The sequence below is a fragment of the Ovis canadensis genome, chromosome 1 (assembly GCF_042477335.2).
Source record: "Ovis canadensis isolate MfBH-ARS-UI-01 breed Bighorn chromosome 1, ARS-UI_OviCan_v2, whole genome shotgun sequence".
In the NCBI taxonomy this organism is placed as follows: domain Eukaryota; kingdom Metazoa; phylum Chordata; class Mammalia; order Artiodactyla; family Bovidae; genus Ovis; species Ovis canadensis.
The window spans coordinates 190134672-190153259 of record NC_091245.1 but is presented as its reverse complement, the minus strand read 5'-3'; the positions used below and the strand labels follow the sequence as shown (position 1 = coordinate 190153259).

The 18588-nt window shown below is 36.8% G+C and overlaps 1 protein-coding gene and 1 non-coding gene across 3 annotated transcripts in view; both read left to right on the top strand.

Annotated features, from left to right (window-relative positions):
- KPNA1 (karyopherin subunit alpha 1) overlaps positions 1-18588 on the top strand; it is a 74135-nt gene that overhangs the window by 30747 nt on the left and 24800 nt on the right. For both annotated transcript variants that reach the window (XM_069555709.1, XM_069555710.1), the window contains exons 3-6: positions 2891-2998; positions 7954-8053; positions 10295-10389; positions 18448-18579. In XM_069555709.1, coding sequence (XP_069411810.1) covers positions 2891-2998; positions 7954-8053; positions 10295-10389; positions 18448-18579 — 435 coding nt within the window. The remainder of the gene's footprint in view (positions 1-2890; positions 2999-7953; positions 8054-10294; positions 10390-18447; positions 18580-18588) is intronic.
- LOC138431421 (U6 spliceosomal RNA) lies at positions 3499-3605 on the top strand. Its single transcript, XR_011253692.1, has one exon. It is a non-coding gene; the product is annotated as a U6 spliceosomal RNA (small nuclear RNA).

Sequence of the window (18588 nt, the reverse complement as noted above, 5' to 3'; positions counted from 1 at the left end):
TGAAATTTATAGTTATTAAAATAGTAACTATTTTGAAATAAGCAGAATCTTGCTAACTCAATGTGAGTAGGTAACATAATGCTACTAAAAAGTTTGTTTAAACTGTAATGATAAAGCATGAAGGTTTGCTTGATGTTTTTAGTTACAAGAAATATTTTGTGAAGTAAAATTGATAAAACTTGTAGACAGCCAACTTTTCCCATTGAATAACTTGTTGACAATTTCATGGTATATAATTTTATATGGTATATACAATTTATATTGTATATAAATCATGATTGTTTTGGTAGTTACTGTCTTTTTTAAAACTCATTTTTTGAGACAGTAAGGATGGAATTTGAAGGCATTGTGTGGAGTGAGATAAGCCAGAGAAAGACACGTATTTATATGTAGAATCTAAAAACAAAAAACCTGAACTCCTAGAAAAAGAGATCAGACTTGTAGTTACCAGAGGTGGATGATTAGGGGAGGGAGAATTGGAGGAAGGTGGTCCAAAGGTACAAACTTCCAGGTACAAGATACGTAAATGCTGGGGATACAGTGTACATCATGACCGTAGCTAACATTGGTATATGATATATGTAGGAAAGATAATTTTTTTTCCATCTGTGAGTCTGTTTCTCCTTTGACATTTGTTTTTTGTGTTAAATTCTACATATAAGTGGTAACATAGAGCATCTATTGTCTTTCTTTCTGACTTATTTCACTAAGCATAATCCTCTCTGGGTTCATCCACTTTGTTGCAAATAGCAAAATTTCATTCTTTTTTCATTTTTTGAGGAACTTCTGTAGTGGCTATACCAGAGTCTCTTTTGATACTTTAAATGTGTTTGATCCACACTCAGCGGCTTCCATTGTTTCCAGCAGCAAGTCTTCTGTCGATCTTACCTTTGTTTCCCTGCATGTGAAATGTCTTTTACCTTTGGCTACTTTGTTTTTTATCTTTTTATTCCTGAATGTAAACAGTTTGATACAATGTTCTATCATATTTTCTTCATATTTCTTCCTGGAGTTCTTAGAGATTTTGGATTTGTGGGTTTGTATTTTTCACAGATTTGGAAAAGTTTTGGCCACTGATTTTCCAAATTTATTTCCCTACCCCCACCTTGAGGCTCCAGTTGCATGTACAATAAGTACTTGATGTCACACAGCTGACTTACATTTTGTACATATTTTCTCAGCCTTTTTTTCCATCTCGTTTATTTTGTGATGTCCTTAATTCCCTAATCTTTTCTTCTACAGTATCTGCTCTTAATCACACCCAACATACTTTTCATAAAGTTGTATTTTTTATATCTAGGTGTTTGATTTGCTTTTTTAAAATATTTTTTAAAAAATCTCTCACCATGTTTATACTTTTTTGTAGTTTTGAACACATGGAATATATTTATAACTATTTTAACTCCTTGTCCAGTTCTGCCATTTTTTTCATTTCTAGATGATTTTGATTGATATGATTGCCTTTTCTTTTCCTCATAGGTAGTCTTTTCTTAGCTCTTGTGTGTGCTTGTAGTTATTGATTGAATACAGAGCATTGTAATTTTTACCTCCTGTTGTTTGAGTTTTTGTATTCTTTTAATATGTATAATTCTCTGAATTTGTCATTGCTTGTAGTTAAGTTACTTGAAACCAGTTTGCATGTATAATCTAGGACTAATTTACCTTACTGCTGAGGAGGTACCCTTCTGAGTATTCTACTCAGTGCCCCATCTATTAGGTCTTCCCAACCCAGGGATGGAACTTGGATCTCCAGCATTGCAAGTGAGCTCTTTACCATCTGAGCCACCAGGGAACTGTACACTTTTCTATTCCAGCCAGGTGAAACATGAATGATTTCTTAACCTGTGTGACTTCTAAAATTATTCTGCATGCTCCTTGAAGGCAATTTCTTTTCCAGCTTTTGACTGTTTCCTCACACCACCTGTTTTTTCAGTACAAAGCTAATTAAGGGGACTCTCTTGCAGGTTTTGGAGTTTGTTCTTTTTGTTGATTTCTTTGTCTTAAATATCCTGCCTTTAGATTCTAGATGTCTTGGCCTCCTTGGTTCTGAATGCCATCTCAGTTGAGGGGGCTGCTTGACCCTGTTCGGTTCACTCTAACTGTGCTGTAGCCTAGAAACTCCATCCAGGCAATCTGAGGCAATAGGACTAATCTTGTTTCTCTTCTTCTGAAGGATCACTGTGTCTGTTGCCTGCAATCTGGTGTCTGATAACTATAATTTTAGGGATTTTGTCTGCTTTTTTTTAGTCATATGGGGTGAGAGGATAAGTTGTTGTTACTCTACCATGGCTTAATGAATAAGTGTACTTCCTAGTATGTAATGGAAGGCACTGTAGTGGGTTTCCTTTAATCAGAACTATTCTCCTTTGCCTCCACAAATTAATAGGTGCTTTAAAAGTAGCATTCAAGCAGTCATCATTTGTCATCATTGGTTGCTGGACAGATTGGGAAGGTCAGGAAATCTTTATCCACCATCCATTAGGATTAGGAGGGAGGTATTAAGTTATCCTAGCATTTTTATCGTATTTTTCCTGATGTATTGGTATGTCTATCCTGTCAACTACTTCAGGAGTGAAATGACCAAGCATGCCCTGCTTCTTTTTCAACTTTACTTTTTTTTATGTGTCACGTAGTGTCCAGGCCTCTATTGGTAAGTTTTACCTCATCAAGTGTTGGTGATAATGTCTTTTAGTAGTTAATTGCATTAGATTATAAGACTGGAGAATTCTGAAATAGTTTCTCATCAGAAAGGTTGAAGGAGGCACAAATGTTAGAATTTTTTAAATGATTTTCAAAAAGCTCCATCTTTATTGCCTTTTAAAAGTGGGATGCCTAGTGTTTGAATGTTGAACTACCTTTGTTAGTTTAGTAACAATCTTCTATTTTTTAGTTATTCAAGAGAAGAAATGTTGCTACAGCAGAAGAAGAAACAGAAGAAGAAGTTATGTCAGATGGAGGCTTCCATGAGGCTCAGATTAATAACATGGAGATGGCACCAGTAAGTAGGATAATGAAATAAATGCTTTTTTTTTCCTTTTTTCTGACGAAGATACGAGGTTTAGATCTTTTTCAGAGTTAAAAAAAAAAAGGTAGGGGAGTTCCCTGGTGGCCTAGTGATTAGGATTCTGGGCTTTCGTGGCTGTGGCCTACATTCAGTCCATGGTTGGGAAACTGAGGTCCTGGAGGCCATGAGGTGTAGCCAAGAAAAGAATAAAAAAATAGGTTAGATGGCTCCAAAAAGTACCTGGTGTTTCATTTTTAAAGGGAAACTATGTCTGTAAACTCATGGTTCATTAAGTGTGTATTATATTTTGTACTACATACAGTTTAACAGAATTAACTAAATTATGAAAATTAATTCAGCTGTTGAAACTTTAAAAGATAGTTATAAAATTATTCCTTAGAAGTTGATAATAAGGGCTTTGCTGTTCGCCTGAAACTGTCATGATATTGTTTGTTAATCAGCCATACCGCAATACAAAATAAAAAGTAAAAGAAGTGCTTGCTTCGGCAGCACATACACTGAAATTGGAACGATACAGAGAAGATTAGCATGTCCCTTGTGCAAGAAGGACATGCAGGTTCATGAAGCAGTCCATATTTTTTGCATTTGAATCAGTTCTAATGAGGTGGATGAAACTGGAGCCTATTATACAGAGTGAAGTAAGTCAGAAAGAAAAGCACCCAATACAGTATATTAATGCACGTATATGGAATTTAGAAAGATGGTAACAATGAACCTATATGCGAAACAGCAAGACTCACAGATGTAAAGAACAGACTTTTAGACTCTGTGGGAGAAGGCGAGGGTGGAATGATTTGAGAGAATAGCATTGAAACATGTATATTATCATATGTGAAATAGATCACCAGTCCAGGTTCGATGCATGAGACACGATGCTGGTGCACTGAGATGACCCTGAGGGATGGGATGGGGAGGGAGGGGGGAGGGGGTTCAGGATGGGGGACATATGTACACCCATGGCTGATTCATGTGAATGTATGGCAAAAACCACTACAGTATTGTAAAGTAATTAGCCTCCAATTAAAACAAATAAGTTTAAAAAAAAGTTAAAAAAAATGTTGATAACAAGGCATGCTTTAAAGGAATTTCCAATTTGTTACTCAGTCCAAGTACAAAATTGGGCATATTCATAGGTTTTAAAACATTGGTTCTACATCACAACTGTTGAAATTTTCTATTATAACCCATTTTGTAACTTGCTTGAGGGTTACATAAACAGATAAAAATTATGCTTTATTTATATGGATATAACACTTGTCTAGATTTTCAGTTTATTTTGATCAGTTGTGTGTAATGTTTTAAAAAATCATATGTATACATGATTTTCAAAAAAAGAAAAATCTTTCTCTTCTACCTTACCCAGTTTCTTTTCCCACTGGCAGCCACTGTTACTAAATTCTCCACTTACTCCTTTTGAGAAAAATCCCCCTTTTTGACAAATTGTAGTATATTATGCACAGTATTTTACAGATTTTTTTTCTCTTTCAGTTTTTATGGACCAGCTTTCTTTTGGGATTAGAGCAGTTTAAATTGCTTTGAAATCTGTGTAAACGTGTTGCCAACACTATTATTTTGTGGTGAATTCTTACAGACTCTTCAGGAAGTTGAGCTGTCTTTTTTTTTCAAGTAGATGTTAAATGATTATGACGTATTTTGTGAACTGTATTAGGATTCTACAAAGTTAATAGAACAAATTTGGGGATTGGGAGAGAGGAAGAGAGAGATTGGTTGATCTATTGATTATTTGAGTTTTCAGTAATTGGCTCATGCAATTGGAGCTGGTAAGTCTGAAATTTGTAGGTAAGCTAGTAGGCTGGAAATTCAGGTAAAAGTTTGAGACTGATTTCCTTCTTTTAAGAAACCTCAATCTTTGCCCTTCAACTGATTGAATAAGGTCCACACACATTTTGGAGGTTAACGTGTATTGATTAAAATGTTAATCACATCTAAAAAATAACCTTCACGGCAACATTTAGACTGGTGTTTGTCCAAACGGCTGGGTACCACAACCTAACCAAGTTAATGCATAAAATTAACTATCCCAATCTACTTCTTATCGTTGTGGCATCCATATGCAGCACTTTAAACTGAGTCTCAGGTAAAGACAATGACAAGATCATACATCCTCATAACATGATATAGCTGTCCTTCATGCAGCTGAAGATCTACTAACCTTTTCCTCAGAAGGGGAAAAAATCCTTGAGTTATTTAACTCTTTGATATCCTTTAACTTGCTATGATATAAAGTTAACTATTTAAATACTGTGAATGTAAAGTCAATATATCTTACATGATAAAGAGATAAGAGAGGGAAGAAAAGATATTTGTGAAAGCATAGTCTTAACTGGATCATGTAAATACTTTTGTTTATTCAGGAATCAGACCTAAAAGTTTCAAAGTTACTTCGAAAAGTTACTTTTCTGACTCTTAAGAGCAGAATGCTTCATTCTGCCATGGGTTATTCTTGTTCAGTCACCCAATTGTGTCTGACTCTGCAACCCCATGGACTGCAGCATGCCAGGCCTCCCTGTCCCTCACCATCTCCCAGAGTTTGCCTGAGTTCATGTTCATTGCATCAGTGATGCTGACCAGCCATCTCATCCTCTCATGTTCTTCTTCTGCCCTCAATCTTTGACAGCATCAGGGACTTTTCCAATTAGTCGTCTGTTCGCATCAGATGACCAAAATACTGGAGCTTCAGCTTTAGTGTCAGTCCTTCCAGTGAATAGTCAGGATTGATCGCCCTTAAAATTGACTGGTTTGATCTCCTTGCTGTCCAAGGGACTTTCCGAAGACTTCTCCAGCACCACAGTTCGATGGCATTGATTCTTTGGTATTCTGCCTTTTTTATGGTCTAGCTCTCACAGTCGTACATGACCACTGGGAAGACCATAGCCTTGAATATACGGATCTTTTGTCAACAGAGTAATGTCTCTGCTTTTCAACACACTGTCTAGGCTTGTCATCAGTTTCCTGCCAAAAAGCAGTCATTTTCTGATATGGCTGTAGTCACCACCTGCAGTGATTTTGGAATCAAGAAGAGGAAATCAGTCACTATTTCCACCTTTTCCCCTTCTGTTTACTGTGCAGTAATGGGCCGGATGCCATGATACTTGTTTTTTAAATTTTTGGTCTTAAGCCGACTCTTTCACTCCTTCACCCTCAACAAGAGGCTCTTTAGTTCCTCTTCACTTTCTGTCATTAGAGTGGTGTCATCCGCATATCTGAGGTTGTTGATGTTTCTCCCACCTATCTTGATTCCAGCTTGTAACTCATCCAGCCTGGCATTTCTCATGAGCATATAGGTTAAACAAATAGGGTGACAGCAGATAGTCCTGTTGTACTCCTTTCTCAATCTTGAACCAATCAGTTTTTCCATGTAGGGTTCTAACTATTGCTTCTTGGACTGTATACAGGTTTTTTAGGAGACAAGTAAGATGGTCTGGTATTCCCATCTCTCCTAAGAGCTTTCCACAGTTTGTCATGATCTGCATAGTCCAAGGCTTTAGCATGGTTGATGAAATATAGATAGATGTTTTTCTGAAGTTCCCTTGCCTTCTCTGTAACCCAGCAAATGTTGGCAATTTGATCTCTAGTTCCTCTTCCTTTTCTGAACCCAGCTTGGACATCTGGAAGTTCTTGGTTTGCATAATGCTGATGCCTAGCATGTAAGATTTTAAGCATGACCTTACTGGCATGGGAGATGAGTGCAGTGGTTAGTACTCATCTGATTGTTAGCACATTCTTTGGTACTGCCCTTCTTGGGAATTGGAATGAGGCTTGACCTTTCCCAGTCCTGTGGCCGCTGCAGGGTCTTCCAGATTTGCTGACATAATGAATGCAAAACCTTGATGGCATCATCCTTGAGGGATTTGAATAGTTCTGCTGGAATTTCATTGCATCCACTAACTTTATTAACAGCAGTGCTTCTTAAGGCCCACTTGACTTTGCACTTCAGAATGTCTGGCTCTGGGTGACTAACCACACCATTGTAGTAATCTGTTTCATTAAGATCTTTTTTATACAGTTCTTCTGTGTATTCTTTCCATCTCTTCTTGATCTCTTCAACATCTGTTATGTCTCTACCATTTTTATCCTTTATTTGTTATTCTTAAGTGTTAGATATTGCTTACCAACCATCTAGCATTTACAACTTAGTGCAGTTTTCCTCTATTTATCTTATTATTACCTTTCATGAAATGATAAGAACTTTATTTCATTGTGACAAGTGATCCTGAGAAGTAAGTTTACTAATGCTGGGGATGGGTTTTGGGAAAGCACTAAGAAAGCAAGAGACTAGTGGAAAACTGAAAGGTTTTTATAAAGCAAGAAAATAGAAACTTTAGGAGTCAGCTGTTGAATTTGGTAGTGGCTAGAATCTGTGATTTATATAAGACTACTCTGTATTCATTAAGTAAATATTTGTTGAACATCTACAGTATGCCAGCCATCAGGGATAAAGTGGTAAGATAGGGTGTTTGGCTTTCATGAAGCTTATAGGGGACCTAAGCAATAAACAGGTAACTGAGAAGAATGATAGTGAAAAGGGCTGGGCATAGGATTAAAGTAGAATGATGTGGTAGAGAGCGAGGAGCTACTTTAGATTTGGAGGTCAGGAAAAGCCTTGTTTTAGAACTTAACATTTAATCTGAATGCAAGGAACAGCCAGCCATGTGATGAGCAGGAGAGGAAGAAGAATAAATGCCTTATCTTAGTGTTTACTATTAAGGTTACTTTCTCAACAGTTGTGAGTTTTTTAATGATAGACAAAGATTTTTGGCTTCATCGCATTATTTATCATCTCATGCTTTTATACATGCAAAGATTATGCTACCTTTGTGTAACTCAGTAACTTGGCCACTTATCTTTGTTTTCCTTTGAATTTAAGTTAAAATTTTATTATATATGCTTTTTGTTTGTGATTCCAGGGTGGTGTTATTACTTCTGACATGATTGAAATGATATTTTCCAATAGCCCAGAGCAACAGCTTTCAGCAACACAGAAATTCAGAAAACTGCTTTCAAAAGGTGAGTTCTGAATATGTTTTTTTCATTTATGTACAGAATATTACTTTCCCATAATCTATTTTTTCAACATAGATAACTTGCTTTGGAGTATGTCTATCAACAGGATAAAAGGATGCTTGTAGACATGTATATTATGAGCCATGGCTAGTTTTTTTATTTCTTTATTTGTGTGATCTTACCAGTACCAGAAGGTGGCATTATTTTCATATCTGAGGCATTTTATAAAAGAGCTTAAAGTGATAAGAGTAGCAACATTCCATGTTAATTTAAAATGAGAAACTCCACTCTTTTTTAAGAAAAACTTAAAGTATCACTTGGAAGAGTAGTGATTATTGATTTTAATGTTAGCAGTTTATTGCTGATATAAGTATGGATTTATTAGTGGAAAGGATAACTGCCTTTTTTTTTTTTTTTGTATAATTAGAGTAGGATGAGATGTGATACTTCTTGTCTTCTGAGCACATAAGAACTCTGGAACTCTAAGCCACATAGAAATATTGATAGTAAATACTTAAAATAGTTGGCCTTCCTCCCTGCCCCTCAATAGTAGGTTATGGTTATTTGGAATCATTAGTGATAAATTAATATATCTCTTGAGGAAAACTAGAATGAAAACATACCACCATAGAAAAAGATAATTGTTTTGTGCACAGCAACCTGTTAAAAATACCTCCCTACCCTCCCCGCCCCCCACTCCCTTCTAAAAATGTCTTACCTCTTTACAGCATGCTGAAATGATTTTCTCAGACAGTGTGGTTTTCTAAGGCCTTTTGCCACTTTGCTACTTGCCTGCCTGTATTCTGGTTTGCCAGCCATTCTTAAAATGTGATAATTAGAATATGATATTTATTACATTCTTATTACTCTGAAGTGTGTGGGAGATTGTCTTCCTTGTTTTGAAACTATGTATTCCAATAATGTACTTCAGGCCAGCATCATTTATTTTGGTGGCCATGGCATAGTAATGTTTCATTGTCTTTTCAACGGTCTATTCTCCCTAGAGGAGAAGGCAATGGCAACCCACTCCAGTACTCTTGCCTGGAAAATCCCATGGACAGAGGAGCCTGGTGGGCTGCAGCCCATGGGGTCGCTAAGAGTCGGACATGACTGAGCGACTTCACTTTCACTTTTCACTTTCATGCATTGGTGAAGGAAATGGCAACCCACTCCAGTGTTCTTGCCTGGAGAATCCCAGGGATGGGTAAGCCTAGTGGGCTGCCGTCTGTGGAGTCGCACAGAGTCAGACATGACTGAAGTGACTTAGCAGCAGCAGCAGCATACTCCCTAGTACTCCCTTTATGAACTGTTTTAAGGTTTTGTCTATGTAGCCATGTGAATTTTTAAAATTGCTTTAAAAGCTGAATGTTGCTCTACCCCTGTTATTTTATTGCCAGCTTGTTGCTGACTTATTGTTCTTTCTATATATTGTTTCTGTAATCTAGCATATTCATTTTTATTATAATCATCAAATTTATTCGTTGCGTTTATATGAATGGTTGATAAAAATGTTGAACCAGGCAGAGGATATGTCATTAGAGCTTGCTCCAAATTAACATTGAACCATTAGTCATCTCTTTACAGTGAGTCCATTGACTTGGTTGAGAGTCCCTAGTAGTGCTGTCATCCAGCTGCCATTTTTCTTCCAGAGCCACATGAATGTCATCAAAAACTTGGTCAGATCTCTTGCTGAAATTACAGTGCTAATTGTTTAGGACATTTCTTATCTATTTACCCAACAAATTTCTATTGACTGACTTTATTTTTAAGATACTCTGTTGTCATAAATGAAAATGAGATTAATTTGGCAAGTCATTCTTATTTTTGCTGGTCCTTACTTATCACTACAGCTGTAAAATTAGATCCTGTAAAATCAGAATCTCCTAATCCAGTTTCTTAAGACAATTTATATTAAAAAAAAAAAAGACTTAACAGTGGTTGTCTTCTGATGTTTCCCCCCTACTTTCTAAGTTTTCTAAAATAATAGAGGCAGTAATTTTTAATTTTTAGGAATTCTGCCCATCATTTCATGTTAAGGCATCCCTTATTTTGAAATCTTTTAAGCTACCCTAGTTTCAAAGTGACCGAACTCAATTTTACATTTTTTTTTTCTTTTTTAGATTTCCAACATGAAAGAGATGCTTAAATTGAGGGAGGGATATTATGAAGTTAGTTTGAGCTTTATAAAGTCCTTGACTTGAAATTAAAGGATTGTTTTTCTTCTTTTATTTTATGGGGAGACAGAACCTAATCCTCCTATTGATGAAGTCATCAGCACACCAGGAGTAGTGGCCAGGTTTGTGGAGTTCCTCAAACGAAAAGAGAATTGTACACTGCAGGTGCGGACCATTTTCATTTCTTGCCTCATATTTTAATTTCCATTGCAAAGTTATATTTTGTATACAGATTTGTTACTTATTTTAATCTAGTTGAAGGATTAATTTTTTGATAGTGATGTTCTTGATAACCCATTGCAAGCTGCTTTCATTCCTTGTAAATATCAAGGTCCTTGGTTTTACTGTTTAAAATTCTTGTCATTTCTACTCATGTAAAAGATTATATTTTATAATGACTATGGATCATACTTAGCTGGTAGGGAATTCTTTGCAGTAGAGGATGACCCATTAAGGACCTAATGTGGACTCTGTAAAATTTGGTTTTGAAGGATTTTTAGATTATACTTGTTGGCTTTTTCGGTGCTTTGTAAACATGGGCTAGATCAGAGACTCACCGATTCCCAAACCTGGTTCTAATTAATCCTCTCCCCTCCCCACCCCAAAAGAGTTGACAAGGACGTAGCCTTGTTGGGAATCTGGGTGCTTTCTCCTGTGTTAATTTACTCTGTCAGTACTGTTGTATAGGAATTCCAAGAGAAAATTCTGTAACTTTTTGGTGTTAGATTATTTTTACAGTAAAAGAACCATGAACTAACTCTCATCTTGGAAGTTAGCTAGAAATTTAAAAATACTATATTGTTTCTGAATAGTCCAATCTTAAGTAAACTGGTAATTTTTCAGTAGCTAGGCTTCCTTGTAGTAACCAGCTGAATCAATTTCTGTGTTATTCTTTAACAAATTTATGTGATTCCTAAACTCTCACTTTTAGGATCTTTTCTGAGGGACTCAAGCCTTTTAGAAAGATTCTGCAACTCTAAAGATCAGTTAGGTCCCATGCAGATTACAAAATGGCTGATTTTTCCAAGTAGATACTTGCTAATAACAAGTTAATCATAAAGATAACTTTCATCCTCTTGTTTAATTACCTTTGCCTTACTCTAAGGCTGCAATAAGGACTGGGGTATTTTTTTTAATAAGTAATAGCTCATCTCCCCAGGTTCCTTACTGTCCAGAGCACTATTGATAATTCATAAGCTTGATGCTTTGTCTTGATATTTTCTCTCCTTTCTTCCCATCCCATCTTTGTCTTTCTTTTACCCTTTGTTGCGGTGATGAGTTCCTTCCAGAGGAAAAACAAGAAATCCAGAAAAGGTAGAGTACTTCAGTGTCCCGTCAGTTTTCTTCTCCAGTTTGACACTTACTAATTCCCAAGTTCATTTGAATTAAGATTCTGTTTTGCTAGCTGCCTCCTGGATTGTAATTCTGATCCCCATCTAAGGCCAGGATCACCATACACCTGGAAAATAATCAGGTTCACCTAGAGAGCAAAGAAAGAGGACTTTTCTCAGAAAAAAAAGGAAATCCAGACTACCAACACTGCAGAGATCAGAGCCTGAGCCCCTAAGCAACCTGTCAAGAGAACCAGAGGGACCAAATGAAGAGCCTTACTGCAGTTTATCATTTGAAAAGCTTTATAGGAAGAGGGAGGTAGGGAAAATTATCATTTTGTTTATGTGAAAATATGTTTCTGTCCTGTCTCTGACAGCAGGAGTAATTTGGAGATCCTAAATTTACTCTTGGACTTGGTTTTTAGTAGATGGTTGAAGAGGAGAGGTCCAGTTCCTTAATGGATTCATTAAAGGAAGATGGTATATCTAGTCCTAAGATGAAAAATGTCAGAGAATTGGATCTTTGCCCATTCCTACCCTCTCCAGTCTTCCCTAAAGAGCACAGTATATTCTCTCAGACAGTTCCATCTCCTAGCTAACACTTGTAAATTCTACATCATTTTGATTCTGTAATCCTGGAGTTTGTATCTTAACATATCTGAAGATAAAAGCCTTCAGAAATCTTTAATTTGCTTGTATCAAAATTCTCAGATTCCTCCCTTGTACAGACTGTTAATTAAGCTGAAAGATGAAGAAGTGATTCCTCTGGAAGTGACCACCTCATGATTTTCATCTTAGCAATCCAAAGACTGAGAGAGAAAACAAACCTGTCATCATCCTCAGATTTTCTTCTGTGTACATTTAACATAGTATTCTTTCTCCAGTGTGACTAATGGGTAATCTTGACTACCCCAAAAGCAGGAGGAATAAATATATTCCAAGAGGCTTCATGGTCAAATAATTAGGCATACTCTGGGAAGCTTGGAGGCTACTCCTTCCTCTGTCTCCTTGGAGAGCACTAGGATGTGAGTTGTCACTGATACTCCTACCTGCATATTAGAAATTTGAATAGTGTGTCTTTTGGAATGAGATGTTTGCCATTTCTCTTCCAGAAAGAGAGTAATAATACATTGTCGTGATAGCTTAACTCACTAATAAATCCTTGGACAAATGTAATCCCCTCATTCCATATACAAAGAACTGTGAATCCTAGTGAAAGGTCTCTTCACTGTCTTTCTGGCTTTCCTCATCCCCAAACCGATGGGGTGTTGCAAACCAAGGTGATAAAAATGCCTGCTTTGGGCAGTGCTACCTAAATACTCACTCGCCCTCAAATGAGATGATCGTGGATGGAACCTAGGACTTTGGAAGGAGACTATGCCATTTAACTAACAGTATTCTCAAGCTTGTTAACATGTAGGCCTCAGAATACTTGAGCCCTTGACATGAGATTGGTCTGCCTTATGGTGTATTCCCTGGACCTACTTTGTTTGCATATTTGAGTCCAGGTCCAACATTTTTGTACTGTCCTTTGCAGTGCTGAGATGTATTCCCAAACCTTCTTAAAGAAACTTACAAAAATAGCTAGAATATAAGTAAATTACCTCCTAGTTCCAGTCTTTAAACAGATATTCCTCTTAAAGTTGTAAATTTGAGTTAAATTTGTTTAGTTTTCCCATTTCTACCTTTCTTGTTGACACTAAAAGCTTAATGTGATAAACTGCAGTAAGCCTTCATCCTCCTATGTTTTTCGCATCTTCATTGAGCCCTCTACCTATCTTGAAAGGTTGCTCAGATGACTCAGGCACTGTTCTCTCCAGAGTTTGATATCTGGGTTTATTTTTCTGATGTGAGCCTCTCTTTTCACTTGCTCTCCAGGTGAGCCTGGCATTTGCTAGGAACCAGAGTGGAACCGGCAAAGTGGCCAGCAACAGAGTCCTGATCCAAATGGAGAAAGGGAACCAGGCGTACTTCAACCTGGAGTGGGAAACTTGATAGGAGGTCAGAAGTACTTCAGTTTTGGATTCTTATTTTCCTTATTTAAGGAACTGGGCACCAAAAGGTAGAGATTGAGAAGGGAAAGAGAGAACATACCAAATCTTCAGTGTGCCCTTCAGATTTCAGTTGTAGGCTTATTTAGAAATTTCTGGACAGTGAAAAATAAGTGGAATTACAATTTGTAACCAGTCACAGCTGCATGACAGGTTGTTTCCTCGCATAATGCCATTCTTAGAACACTAAGAATATACTAGTTTAGAACAACAAAGAGGAGTAAAGATTATAGTTATCTGGGGTATTACTTCTGATGGTACCATTTCTTGGATTTTTTCGTTTCATCATGTTGCCGAGTTTTTCTTGAGTTGCATGGTTACTTACTTAGATTACCCTTTCTGGCCATTTCTATATAATTTTATGCAGTTGTTTTTGGTATCAACTCTCGTGTTAGAATCTAGTCTGGGACCTGAGGCTGAAACATTCATCCCACTCAAAAAATAATGACTGTAATACCCAGTGAAAGAGAAACATAGTTCAAAGTTCACCCAGTTTTTTAAAAACATACTTACATATTAAATACATGTAAACACAAGAAGAAAGTTGCTTCTTGCAACACTTTAATAGGAGTCTAACACATGGGGAAGTCTCAGCCTATCCCTCCCTTTCTCTGTCTCTCTGTTTCTGTCTCTCACATACATACATAGATGCCACACATACACTTGGCATAGAAAATTGCACAAGCAGAGCTTGATAAGTTTTTACAAGGTAAACATCATAGTCATCTTCACCATTTGTGTGTGTGTGTGGTGTATGTGTGTATGTGTGTATTTTAATGCCTCATTAATCCGTGAATATGATTTGGTTTTCAGTGGCTCTCTGGTTATAGTTATTAATCTCCTTCTGTCTCCAGTAATGGCAAAATTACTGTCTGATTTCCAGTCTCACCAAGAGAGTCTTTGACTCTTCTTTGGATTCAGGTTATAATCGTTATGCAATTCTTAGTAATAAACATAACTCTGGTACACTCTTTTGTTGAAAAGTCCTAATTTCCAATTTTCTTCCGTTCGTATTCTGGCTATTATTTACTTATTCTCCATTTTACTAATCATTATCACTCTATTTTGTTTTGTTTCTCCATCACTTCATTGGCATCTAGAATTCTTTCACTGGGAGACCTTTGGTGCTAAACCTCATCAAACAGCAGTTTGAATTCTGGGAGGAGTAGTATTCTGATTTCTTCTCATTGATAACTCTGTGTGTGTGTTGTGTTCAGTCGCTTCAGTCACGTCTCTTTGTGACCCTATGGACTGTAGCCCACCAGGCTCCTCTGTCCATGAAATTTTCCAGCAAGAATATTGAAGTGGGTTGCCATACCCTTCTTCAGGGGATTTTCTCAAGCCAGGGATTGAACCCTCATTTCCTGCATTGCAGGCAGATTCTTCACCACTGAGCCACCAGGGAAGCCCTGATACTCTTTAATATATTGTTTATCTACTCAGGTTGTTGTTACCATTTCTTTTGCATCAAAATCTCATTGCAAACCTTTTCTCTCTTTGATGTAGATTGCTGTATATGCTGATTTTATTCATTTTTTACAGGTTGCATTTCCTCCAAGTTTTCTTCTTTTTGGCTTGTTCTCAGATGCTGATGACTCTGTTGAACTCGGAGCCTTCCTTCTTGTAGGAGGGTTTGCTTTTGTATTCACTTCAAATGTCTCTCTTAAACTAGTTAATTTTCCTAGTAAGCAAAAGAAACTACCTTGTAGGTGAACTGTGTTCCTTTTAGCTTTTCCTAAATAGTCTGGCATGTCATTAATCAAAATTACTTGCCCTGGATACCAAAACCACAAGCAATTGAAAGGCTCTTGTCATTATTACAGGTGTGTTTCAGAGAGGAAACTGATTTGGTCCATAAGCCTACTAGATTAGGAGACTGTAATCTATTTTAATAGTTTCGACTTACATTACTCAAATCATTAATGATCATTGGATATTTTGCTGATAGTTTCCTCATTCATAAACTAGAAAAGCAAGGCATCTCTGTCTGGGTTGTTGTAAGGAACAGCTAAGAGTATGGGAATAATGCTTTTAAAATATAAAGGCCTAAAAAAAAAATAAAATAAAATAAAATATAAAGGCCTGTATAAATGTCAAGTTTTAATTCAGACAGATTGAAAAGGGCTTGAACATTGGTTTGGGTAGTAATTTAATTACAGAGGTGATTTAAGATGAGTTTTTATTTTGTTATATTCAGTGTTTCAAAGTCTCCTGAACTTCTCAGTTCAGTTCAGTCGCTCAGTCATGTCTGACCCTTTGCAACCCCATGAACCGCAGCACGCCAGGCCTCCCTGTCTACCACCAATTCCCGGAGTCCACCCAGACCCATGTCCATTGAGTCAGTAATGCCATCCAACCATCTCATCCTCTGTTGTCCCCTTCTCCTCCTGCCCTCAATCTTTACCAGCATCAGGGTCTTTACCAATGAGTCAGCTCTTTGCTTCAGGTGGCCAGAGTATTGGAGTTTCAGCTTCAACATCAGTCCTACCAATGAATACCCAGGACTGATCTCCTTTAGGATGGACTGGTTGGATCTCCTTGCAGTCCAAGGGACTCGCAAGAGTCTTCTCCAACACCACAGTTCAAAAGCATCAATTCTTCGTGCTCAGCTTTCTTTATAGTCCAACTCTCACATCCATACATGACCACTGGAAAAACCACAGCCTTGACTAGACGGACCTTTGTTGGCAAAGTAATGTCTCTGCTTTTGAATATGCTATCTAGGTTGGTCATAAGTTTCCTTCCAAGGAGTAAGCATCTTTTAATTTCATGGCTACAGTCACCATCTGCAGTGATTTTGGAGCCCCCAAAAATAAAGTCTGACACTGTTTCCACTGTTTCCCCATCTATCTGCCATGAAGTGATGGGCCTGGATGCCATGATCTTCATTTTCTGAATTTTGAGCTTTAAGCCAACTGTTTGACTCTCCTGTTTCACTTTCATCAAGAGGCTTTTTAGTTCTTCTTCACTTTCTGCCATAAGGATAGTGTCATCTGCATATCTGAGGTTATTGGTATTTTCCCGGCAGTCTTGATTCCAGCTTGGGCTCCCTCCAGCCCAGCATTTCTCATGATGTACTCTGCATAGAAGTTAAATAAGCATGGTGACAATATACAGCCTTGACGTACTGCTTTTCCTATTTGGAACCAGTCTGTTGTGCCATGTCCAGTTCTAACTGTTGCTTCCTGACCTGCATATAGGTTTCTCAAGAGGCAGGTCAGGTGGTCTGGTATTCCCATCTCTTTCAGAATTTTCCAGTGTATTGTGATCCACACAGTCAAAGGCTTTGGCATAGTCAATAAAGCAGAAAGAGATGTTTTTCTGGAACTGTCTTGCGTTTTTGATGATCCAGTGGATGTTGGCAATCTGATCTCTTGTTTTTCTGCCTTTTCTAAAACCAGCTTGAACATCTGGAAGTTCATGGTTCAAGAATTGCTGAAGCCTGGCTTGCAGAATTTTGAGCATTACTTTACTAGCATGTAAGATTATAGTAAGGAGTTATCATGCAAAAAGTCCCTTTAACTGTGGTGCTCCTAGTCTGGCCTCCCTGCTTCTTTAATATCAGTGTCCCAACTGGTTTTCAGACCACTTTATTTCACTTCTGTATTTCACATTTATAGGTTTTTTTGAATATCCCCTTCTTTAAGTGAATTTACTGTCATTCATTCATTTATCTTTGGACTGTGCTAATCAGATTGCCTTCCCGTTTCTTTCATTTTCCCATACCCCAAGTGATTGATTTATTTTTCTGTATGACAGCTACCTTTCAGTAGACCCAAAAGCTTAAGAATCACAGGTCCATTTTTTTATGATTTTTAAATTGAGATTCTCATTGAAGTGGCATATCTCTAAATTTTTTTGCCACCACATATATACTTCATTAAAGAATATTAAATAGGAGACAGAACAGGAGAAGGAAATAAAGCTGAATTTTAATTAAGAACTCTAAATAGGATTTTAAGAGTTTATTTTTGGATTTCATCTTTTTGGGCTAAAGAGTCAAGGTACCATAGAGATGTGTACGATTAATAATGTGCTGTATTTTTTGTTGGCCATAATCCTTCATAATTTCCTTCTCTTTACCAGTTTATTAACCTTTAGGAATGCTCTTTTTAAAAAAGTCTTACCTCTGTGCCTTGGTTTGAAGGCTGCTCATTTATTGGAATCTCTTATACTCTAAAGCTGCCATTTCTGTTAGTTGTATGCCTGTTAACTCCTTTTGGTCTACTTAATCATTTAAATTGTCTTCCACCTTTTTCACTCTGCCTCTGTTTTATACATTTTACACTAATATTCTTTCTCCACTTCACTTTTCCTATTTTATAGAAATTATTTAATTTTTTTATTAGATAATAAACATGGTTTAACCCCAAAAGGTATATAAAGGTTTTACTCTAATAAGTGTTTATCCTTCCTGTACTTATTTCTGATTCACCTAGATCTCTCTATGTAAGTAGAAAATATTTACAGTTTATTATGATTCCTTCAAGAGATATCCTGTGCAATAAGTAAATTAATGCATATACTCTTTCTTAACCCTTTTGAAAAATACAGTATGGTACCAAATACTCCCTCATTCTTCTTGTGGTCTCATGTCAGTCAGCTCTACTTGGATCTGAAATTTTAGACACCCAATCAGTATTCTTGATGAAGGTTATTTCTTTGGGAATTCTATTAAATTAGTATAGTATTTACCTGATAGATTATATTCAAATAATGATCTCACATTCTTTCTTCATGCATAGAAAAGTGTTGTTGTTTTTTTTAAGAAAACCTTATTGTTGTAAGTAAACAACCTATTAAATTCTACTAAGATAATGAAATTATTTTTATCTTTATAGTTTGAATCAGCTTGGGTACTGACAAATATTGCTTCAGGAAATTCTCTTCAGACCCGGATTGTGATTCAGGCAGGAGCTGTGCCTATCTTCATAGAGTTGCTCAGCTCAGAGTTTGAAGATGTCCAGGAACAGGTAAAAGAT